We start from the raw sequence: 9,473 nt of genomic DNA on the forward strand, positions 1-9,473 counted from the left end.
AAACAGACAGAGAAATGTGACTCTAGTCGTGTACTTGAATATTGCTCATTTGTTGAATATTTGGCTAGAGCTTCTTAGATCATTTTGGTGATCAATTTTGTAAAATCGGTCTTTGTACTCTTAGGTTATGTTTGGTAGTCAAGCTACAAGTATCCTATCCTGCATTTGTTTTTTGGCTCTAAGACAAGATAACGATGGATAATTTTATTTATAAGAGTTACTTTTTTAAATAATTTTTTTTAATGATGTAGGAGAGTCTAAATTTTAAATAAACAAATTCAACCTCGAAGGTGGTTTTTCTAATTTTTAAAGAATGCGGGCTAATGAGATTTCTTAAAAAATCTAACTCCTCTGTCTACTTCTTGGTATCTCTTATTTATATTGGAATTGCAGGGCTCCTCCCTAATTCTTAGGTACAGTCAAAGCTCTATAAAAACGACAAGAGAGTTGAGCTTTTCTCATTCGTAATTTTCTGGTTCATTTTAAAAGTCCACAAAAGCAACGAGAATCAAAGCTCCTTCGTAACACTGTGATTCAAGTAAAAGTTTTACGAAAGTAGTGAGAAAGTCGAAGCACCATAATTTTTAGAATTTCTAAGGTGATTTATAATGTTTTTTCTCTTTTACTAGATTTGGCATTCTCTGTCTGATCTATATTATTGATATTGCTATAGCCCATTTACATTTCGTATCATAATCGAACTTTAAAGATATGAAATATTACAATGATCTTCTTAATCATTAATGTGCGTTTGTGATTTCTTTGACAGTGAGTCATGAGAAATTGTCACTATCTTCATCTGCATGAGAAATTGTCACTATCTTCATCTGCATTTTGAAGTTCATATGCACTAATATGTCGTTCATACCAAAAAATGGATACGAATGAATATAAAAATATCCGCCTTTATCACTACATTCATTAAATAGGGAAATCTCTAAATTTCATATCTTATCTATTCAATTCTATCCAATTTAGATGACCAAACATAGCCGTAGACTTCTGTAAATAAGTAAACGTATGATTCGACCGAAAAAAAATGGTAGTAAACGCATGGTACTCCTACATGAACAAAATTTGTCTAACTTCTTGGTTGTCTCCTACTATAAAACCAATAGTGCCAAAACGGATCATTCTGAGGGGCCTCAGTAATTTCTCGTCCGCTGCGTAACCGCTGCAGTTATCTGCCTTAATGTTCAAGGTCAGATTCCAAGTTGCTTGAACAGAACATCTTGTCGTCCATTCTGTTGCATTCATCAACACAAGAAACCATTTGCTGGCATACGATTAATGATCTTCGGACCATTGCCTTTCAAGCCGTAGGTCAGCCTGAGCTATGTGCCTCCGGTCTTTACTATCAAGAACCTTTAATGTAGTCCTTCAAACACCAACATTCTATGGCGAAGAAAGAATAACTACCATGCCAGGTTCTTTTTAGCACTAGGTCTTAGCACGCTCATCTAAATCTAAATTCCTAAAATAGGGACACCAAAAGAAAGTGTGTTGGGTATTTGGCTCCTTTACTTGTTTACCAGTAACAGTAATGGGAACTTACCGAGAAACAAGGATTGCAAGACAAGCCTTTGAAACATCCCGACACGAATATGCTTTAAAACCAGATTACACAATTTATATTAAAATTTGGCTGCTAAATAGTACATTTCAAAGCTCCAAATATCTCAAGCTACTGAAACTTACATGTCACAGGAAACAAAAGTATAGATATTTTATAGCCTTTTAACTAAATCTACCCGCCAATGGCACTCTATGAAAGAAAATGGCAAGTGCATGATTGAATAGGGAAATAACCTATACATCTTGGCCCGGTAGACCTGCTTAAATCACCAAGCAGAAATCGCTTTCATCCTGCTAAGCCATTAGTAGGAGCCAAACACTCATCGACCATGTCCACCAGGTTAGGGTTCTCCAGCGCAGCAGCAACCCGTTCTTTGTCATTTAGTTGCTTATTTACTGCAATGTTGTACGATGTAGAACCCACATCATGAACATTGTCAATGACCAAGATAAAATCACACAAAGTGAAAGGACACACGATTCTTCGATCAAATCATTTCGAAAGATAATTACAGTGCCTTCTCAAAAGCTTTGTCCCCTGACTTCTTTAATTTGCCCAACAGATTTCACAAGCAATACATAATGACATAGAGGCAGTTACTTGCAACATCAGTTTCCAGTATCTACCATCGTAGTATTGCAACAATTAAGCAGAAGCAGCAGATCGCAGCAATGTTGAGGAATTCGATAATGGATGTTTTGGCAAACAAGCAGGAGAGAGAGAGAGAGAGAGAGAGGGAGAGAGAGAGAAACCTGCAGCTTCGGTTGCATGACTACCAGGTGCAATCCTAATATCCACCTGAGAAAAATAAAATCTTTGCTGATCTCTCAAATACAGAAATGTAGCAAGAGCACATGCGGCGGATATGCTAACAGAAAACTTGGTTAAAAAGTGAATTGCACTCCATCACATGTATAATCATTAATTATCCACTTAAAGAGAATGTGTGTGCAATTTGAGTGAGGAGGATATAATTGCCAACAAGCTCAATAACAGGAATGTGGGGACTGACCAGATCTCTTCTCAAGAGACAACTAGCAGTAATTTAACATAAACAGAAACAATAACAATATTTATTGCTGCATGGATCTCATTATATATAATTCATAGCAGCCAATGCAACTAGCTTCCAACATAATTAAGGTCTGCCAGCCAGAATAAGATCCGCAAAACTTCCTGTGGATACTCAGGCCACTGGAAAATTAATTGGAAAAACCGCAGACCAAATTCTGCATTCTGCCGACAAAGCAAAAAGGAGGCATAATTTACAGACGACCTTGTGCGTGTGAACATACACAGCAATAGATCAACAACCATCGTAGCCATGTACACAGCAGTGCTGAGAAGCCACAAAAGCATGTGTTTTCCCTATAGTCATATCTGGCTTTCCTTATTATCCATCTATGCTCACAACTTAGATTCGTTATATTGGACAAGATTAACTGCAATCTGCAATTTCCAGACCTTGAACTATTTCAGTAACAATTGTAACAAATGCATGCAACTTCTTTCACTACCTAAAGAAAGGATAGAAGGAACCGGACTCAATAGAAAACACCTTGATATACCATTATATCAACCCAATACACTTTCCGACCAAAAAGAAAAAAAAACCAATACACTTTAAGCAAGCTATGGACAATTCTGCATCACGCTAAATAAGAAATTTGACACAACCAAATCAAACTATTATCCCATAATCATAGGAGGCTTTGCATATGTAATTGGGCATCCACCCAAGTAATCATCTATAATCAGATAAAAGTACAATGCAACCAAAGAATGTATGTCATACCTTGTATCGTGTTGGCAAGCTCCTCATAAGTTTCACTCTTAGGCATAAACCAATTATTGTTGCCATACTGCAATGTTCAACTGTTGGAGTAAATGTGACCCTAAAGAAGATTGTCTGGTTAAGACTCCAATTCCAATGGAGAATATGCAATGGGGATAGGAAAAGACAACTTACCTGACATAACTATTCGAATCATCTACCTCGATGGCATCTTCGGTGATTACCTTCAGCTCTTCCAAAGAGTATGGGTGTTCCGGGTCCTTTATATCTCTGAGATGATGTATGACCGTTAAGGATTTCAACATATTCTCAACTGATCGGGCACGGACAACGTCAAATTCAACTTCCAAAAGCTCTCCATGTGAGAAAAGAACATCAAATTCTTTTTCCTGTGCGCAGTGTGAACTCTTGAAAAATACATTCAAGAGTTCTCAGCATCAAATAGTAAACCCATGAGTTTGAAATGCAGAAAAGATCAATCTTACTATCAACTTATGGGCTTTCAGGCATTAACTCCTGAGACTCGCCAATAGCATAAGTTAGTCTGGCTAATCATTTTCTTCTCTGACATACTAAGATCACGAAACTCGAAATAAAGAACAATACTAGTTACAGATATTTCAACCTTTCTGGAATTTCATAAAGAAGTTACCTCATTATAATCAACCGATCATAAAAAAAACAACTCATTAGCAAGTTTAAAAAATAAACACAGTTATCTCATTTTTACATGGACATCGATTTTATAGGTGCTGACCTCACCAAAATACGATGATCAGCAGGTGAACTTTCGAGAGGAACACCAGTTTGAGTACCACAGAGCAATATGGCCAAATATTGATCCAAACTGTGCATAAACTTATATCAATTTCTAGGTGGCTACATCAACATCACTTGAAAATTAGAATCTGAAACCGGTGGTCTACCCTCAAGGTGGATACAAAAGCTGCCAATGCGCGCTCACTTCTGCACAGTAGACTTAAAACTGCAACCTTTGACTTTACTCTCACTAAATAAACTTCCTGTATCTCATGTCACAAGTTCCTGAATCAATTAACTGTCTACAAAGCAAAAGGAACTTACCAATCATTCACATACCTGAAACTAAGATTATGCACAAGCATAAAACAGCTAAAAAACAACTGACCCAAAAAGAAAGGAATTTGAACCAAATCATATCGAATTGAATCAAGTCAAATCAAACAAGAACTAACAAAGAAGAAAAGGATATCGAAAATCTCTAGCTGATCGATGGGTTCGGCAGCGTATTCATCGAGACATGACGGCGTGCTCCGAACCCGGCGTTCCTTCTTCTCATACACCACGGGATTGGCATTGATTAGGTCAGACACCATTTCCCCTGCACAAATTCTCAATCATCACGAGGCTAAACACAAGTGCAAACTTAGAAAACCAAAAACCAAAGGGCGTAAAGAAGGAAGGGAAGAGGGACCGAAACAATGAGAAATTGAGCTCAGATGCGGGGCATCAAGACATTACGAGGAATTGAACAAAAATTCAGCGCTCAAGCAATCCAAGACTCAAGACCCGTTCGTTCAACGAAATCGATGAATGGGTATAACCTACCTGGGGTTTTGGTTGAAAAGTCTGGACCTTTATTAAGCGTCTCTCCGAGTTGCGTAGCTTCACACAAGAACTTGACTGCGACAATGGCCGAGAGAGAAAGAGAGAGAGATGGGCACAACCGAAAGACGGCGGCGGTCTGGAGGGGGGGGAGGGGCCGGGCGAGCAACGACAGAATTCTTGGGGCGAAATTGCCGGCACCGGCGTAGCAAGGGGTGAGATGCGTTTATTAGGAGTTTCTACGAACCTGCGATTTTTCCCCCTGTTGATAGCCGTCCATGTCCAACACTTGGAAAAACGGACTTTCACTCAAAACTTTTTTAATTAATTTGGGATAATTGTCCCCAAATATCCCAAAATTAACCCTAATTCTCCATCAGCAACTTAGTTATCAAAAAACAAAAAAAAAAAATTCTTTTTTTAACCGTTAAAGTTAAGTTAGAGCATGCATGCCTTTAATTTCGATTTTAATTTGAGTCTCCACTCTAGAAATTAAGACTCCAATAACCACCCTCAGCCAATGTCCTATGGGACATGAATAACTTAAGACTAACACAATCTCACATGAGCACTCTGTTCTACATTTTGAAAACTTTCAACCATTTCGCATTTAGGGGGCAAAGACAAATTACATCCGAAATATTTTTTGTATTAACAAATATGCAATTGCAATTTTTGGATTTACATATATATATTTCTTTTCTCTCTCTCATGATGTTATAGAAAAAGGAAAATATTAACAATAACGCTAGCAAGTTCAATTAAAAATTTAAATCAAAGCGAGAAGTGTGATTCGATTCTATTCGGTTCATTGAGTAAGATGGGTTTGATTTTGATTCGAGCTTTTACCAATGAATTGGCCTTCAAAAGACCGCATCGTCCTCACTCTAATTCACAAATTCTCACAATCTCCGGAATGTACAGAGTTCGCGGTGTGCCTCGAGGACGAAGCCACATGGATAAGCGCAACCCCCATAATTTATGCGCTTCTCTTTCTCCCTTGCCACAGGCTGAACAACGAACATGAATGGAACGTCGTTCGTGTGCAAGTCGACATTGCGACGGCAAAGAAGCCTCGTGCCATCTCAAGTCATTTTTACGACCGTGGCGATACGGGGCAATGCAAGGCAAAAACGACTAATTCCGAAACCAAAGTTCATTGCACTCGTTTTAAATTTTTCAAAAAACAGAAATATGGAAGGACTTGGCGCTGAAACAAGATGAGACAAAAAAAAGAAAAAAGGAAGAGAGCGATTGAGGGAGGGTCAAAGTATGAGAGATGATTCAAATCGGGTGTCCCAGAAATAGCATCTGAGCGGTCTCTTTGGCCACAGTTGGTACAAGTAAAGCTGCATTTCCTCTTCAAGTAAACGCAAGGGCATGTCTAAAAAGAGACCGCAGATCTCAGAGCAGAGAAGAGAAAAACTCAACGCTCTCTCTCTCTCTCTCTCTCTCTCTCTGTTCAACGATGGATATTGCCGGAACGGAGACGAAGCTGGTGTTCCTGTCGTCAGTGGGCCGCGGGAACAACCGGCCGGACCCCATCCTCCTCCGCGTGCAGACCCAGAAGAAGGACGACGTGTGCTACCTTCTGGACCGGAGCGTGCCGCTCGGGGGCCTCATGGCCGACTACTGCGTTCGCATGGACTTCCCCCACGAAGCCGTGCGGTTCACCTACGACGGCACGCGGGTCCCGGAGGAAAAGTAGGCGGAGGATCTCGGCATGGACGACGAGGACGTCATCGACGCCTGGACCGATCAGCTCGGCGGCTAGGGGTGTGTTTTGCCTGTGACAATGTGCAGCTTGATGAGTGAGCAGTGCGCGCGCGCGCGTAGTCTGCGTGCTTTTGTTGTGTGTCTAGATGAAGTTAAGGAGAAGAAGAAGAAGAAGAAGTAGGAGGAGGAGGAGGAGGAGATAGGTTTGGATGTACTGCTAGGCTTTGAGCTCATGGGCTATGTCTATTGTTGAAAAGTCGCGAGCTTTTTTGCGCCATTTCTTTGTTTCCAGGTTTTTGCGTTTCGCCTGTGTTTAGGGTAGCCTTAGAATGAAACATAGGGTTAGTTCTGGAGCACACATGGCCGTCGCCAACTCGCCATTGCTGGAGCTTGGTTAATCTCTCCTTTTCTTCATCCCCAGAGAGAGAAAGAAGGGTTTTGCTTTGGTTCTCTTTCGTCAGAAATGGACAGCGATGGTGTTCTCTGTTCACGAGCAGTTGAGTCGAGTCCTGGCTTGAATTTTCATGGGCCGTGTGAAAATGTGTTGATGGAGGGTAAAGAAAGATGCTTACCCATCGAGTGGGACAGACGGCAAACAAAGGCAAAAGAGGGAAGGAAGACATCGCGACCGAACAAAGACCTGACCACCATCTCCTAAAATATCGCCGGAAAGATATCCTTTGCTGAAAATCAAAGGTTGATTTTTGCAAATGTTTTTTTTTTCTTCAAATCTACTCTTTTTCCTGTTCTACTAGCGAGGTTGGCACGTAAGACCCTTAGTGTCCGCATCATCGATTGGTGACTAAAATTGATCGGAATAGCTAGATTGGTAGATTGTCAAAATGTATAGGATTAAACTGGCCAAATAAAAAGGTTTATGACTGAATTGACATCCGCATAACGAATTTAGAAGTATTTGGATAACTTTCCTCCCAAACTTGTGTCAACAACCCAAAAATACCCTCCCTTATACTTCCTTCCATAACGACGGTCAATGTGGGTGAATGAATGCGCGACGGAAGGCGTATGTGGGTTACTGATACGACTTTAGGATTTTTGCTACGACTTTCCTCTAGTAATTCTTGTAATAGATGCGGTTGCTTTGATTGTAATAGAGCTGTTATGTTACACGGTACTAATAAACAATTAAACCTTCTTAACTTGATAGTTAAAACTGTGGGCAAACGTACTGTAAGCATTATTTTGACTTCAGCAATCAGCATAACCACAATGGCGTATTTTAACATATTCCATTCAAAGTAGCAATATTGATATAAGTCGGGATAAAAATTATCCATGTTAGCGTCGGTCGTGCCGCGTAAGATGGTCGGCGTCCACGTGAGTAGTTTTCGATTACAATTGGTCGGATGGATTCAATTGGCAAAACGTGAAAAAGTTGACGACTCAATTGATAAAATTTAAAAAATATATATGATCGAATTAGCAAAGCATAATAGATTTAAAAAAAAAATTTGGACAATTTTCCTAGAAAGGTCGTGCCCATTTCGCTCCCGCGAAAACCGCCTCCCAGAACTGACCTTCTGCGCCTGGTTCGGCCCCACGATCATCACCTTCCTTTCTTTACTTGAATTCTCTCCCACCACCTTCAGCTTCATCGCGTCTCCCTCTCTCTCTCTTGGCTTCGAAGCTCTCTCCCAATCCTCCAGCGATAGCATCAATGGTATCCTCTTCTCACGCTGCTTCGCTCTACTGCGCCCTCGTCTTCGCATCCCTCCTCATGCTGCTGAGCAGCTCGCTTGCGGAGGTCGGCGGCACCGACGCCGTCAAGGGCGCTCAGATCCTGGAGCGGCCGTGCGACGAGATATACGTGGTGGGCGAGGGCGAGACCCTGCACACCATCGGCGCCAAGTGCGGCGACCCTTTCATCGTCGAGCGCAACCCTCACGTGCACGACCCGGACGACGTTTTCCCGGGGCTTGTCCTGAAGATCGCTCCTTCTTTGAGGTCTGGAAATTGAGTTCATGGTATCCCCAGTTTAGTTAGCGTTAGGCCATTAATATTCGATTTTTGCTTGGTTATTCTTCCTGGTTTACATTTATATATCATGTGTTTCTGTAGGTACATACATTTCCGATTCGCAGTTAGACCGGTCTCTTAAAGTTATGTGAACATATTTTGAGATTCTTGTGAAGCTGCACTGATCCTGACAATTCACAGCTTAGCTCTGTGGGCTAAAATTTAGCATTTAACCCATCTTTTTTTTTTTTTTTTTTGGTCGGAACATTTAACCCATCTTTAGGAGGGCTTTTTTCTTGTCAAAAAGCTTACGTAGCTTACTTAATACGAAACTGGGGTTCATCATCATAAAACATGGTTTTGCTCTGCGGGTTATTACAGCTACTAGGATCCATGAATGATGTGATAAGATCGTACTCTATGGAAAAATCAAGATTGAAGAATGGAAGCCCCATCGGTCAAAAGTCTTCGGCTTTTCAAAAGTTCAACTCAGCACTTGGTACGTGGGAGAGAGATTAAACAAACGTATGGATCTCTTCTTCGCATTCATCAAAGTTGTCGGCTTTTCAGACTTTTCAAACTGAATTGATGTTCGAAAAAGGAAAATGGAAAACGTTGTTTCACGACCAAAGTCAATTTGCATCCGCACCTTGAGTGACCCACACAAGAGGATGTTCGTTTAGGGATGGGGGTTATGGACTCTTATAAATGACTCAACATGGTCTCTCCCATCTGATATGGGACTTGAGATGACACAAGCTCCCCCAACAAACAAAAAAAGAAAAAAAAAGACGAAAACGAGCTCCTCGTTAGTTGGCCGGTATT

The 9,473-nt window shown here is 40.8% G+C and overlaps 1 protein-coding gene across 2 annotated transcripts; it reads right to left on the bottom strand.

The window, feature by feature from the left end:
• Positions 1-1,587: 1,587 nt before the first annotated feature.
• LOC115744444 (protein AE7) lies at positions 1,588-5,224 on the bottom strand. 2 transcript variants are annotated; one of them, XM_030679628.2, is made up of 6 exons: positions 4,959-5,224; positions 4,603-4,731; positions 3,546-3,651; positions 3,372-3,471; positions 2,329-2,374; positions 1,588-1,971 (listed from the first exon to the last, which is right to left on the bottom strand). In XM_030679628.2, the coding sequence occupies exons 2-6, from the start codon at positions 4,724-4,726 to the stop codon at positions 1,862-1,864; spliced, it is 486 nt and encodes a 161-aa protein (XP_030535488.1). In that variant the 5' UTR covers positions 4,727-4,731; positions 4,959-5,224; the 3' UTR covers positions 1,588-1,861. The 2 variants fall into 2 exon arrangements, with proteins under 2 accessions (XP_030535488.1, XP_030535489.1); XM_030679629.2 differs by lacking the exon at positions 4,959-5,224 and adding an exon at positions 4,872-4,894.
• Between the last annotated feature and the right edge of the window lie 4,249 nt (positions 5,225-9,473).

This window comes from Rhodamnia argentea, chromosome 9 (assembly GCF_020921035.1).
Source record: "Rhodamnia argentea isolate NSW1041297 chromosome 9, ASM2092103v1, whole genome shotgun sequence".
In the NCBI taxonomy this organism is placed as follows: Eukaryota; Viridiplantae; Streptophyta; class Magnoliopsida; order Myrtales; family Myrtaceae; genus Rhodamnia; species Rhodamnia argentea.

Bases quoted from the DNA above. Each gene is read 5' to 3' on its own strand.
- LOC115744444 (XM_030679628.2), bottom strand. From the start codon at position 4,726: ATGGTGTCTGACCTAATCAATGCCAATCCCGTGGTGTATGAGAAGAAG. The intron at 3,472-3,545 runs GTAAGTTGTCTT...AATCTTCTTTAG, and splicing joins GATTCGAATAGTTATGTCAG to GGTCACATTTACTCCAACAG. The intron at 1,972-2,328 runs GTTTCTCTCTCT...ACAACATTGCAG, and splicing joins TCATGCAACCGAAGCTGCAG to TAAATAAGCAACTAAATGAC.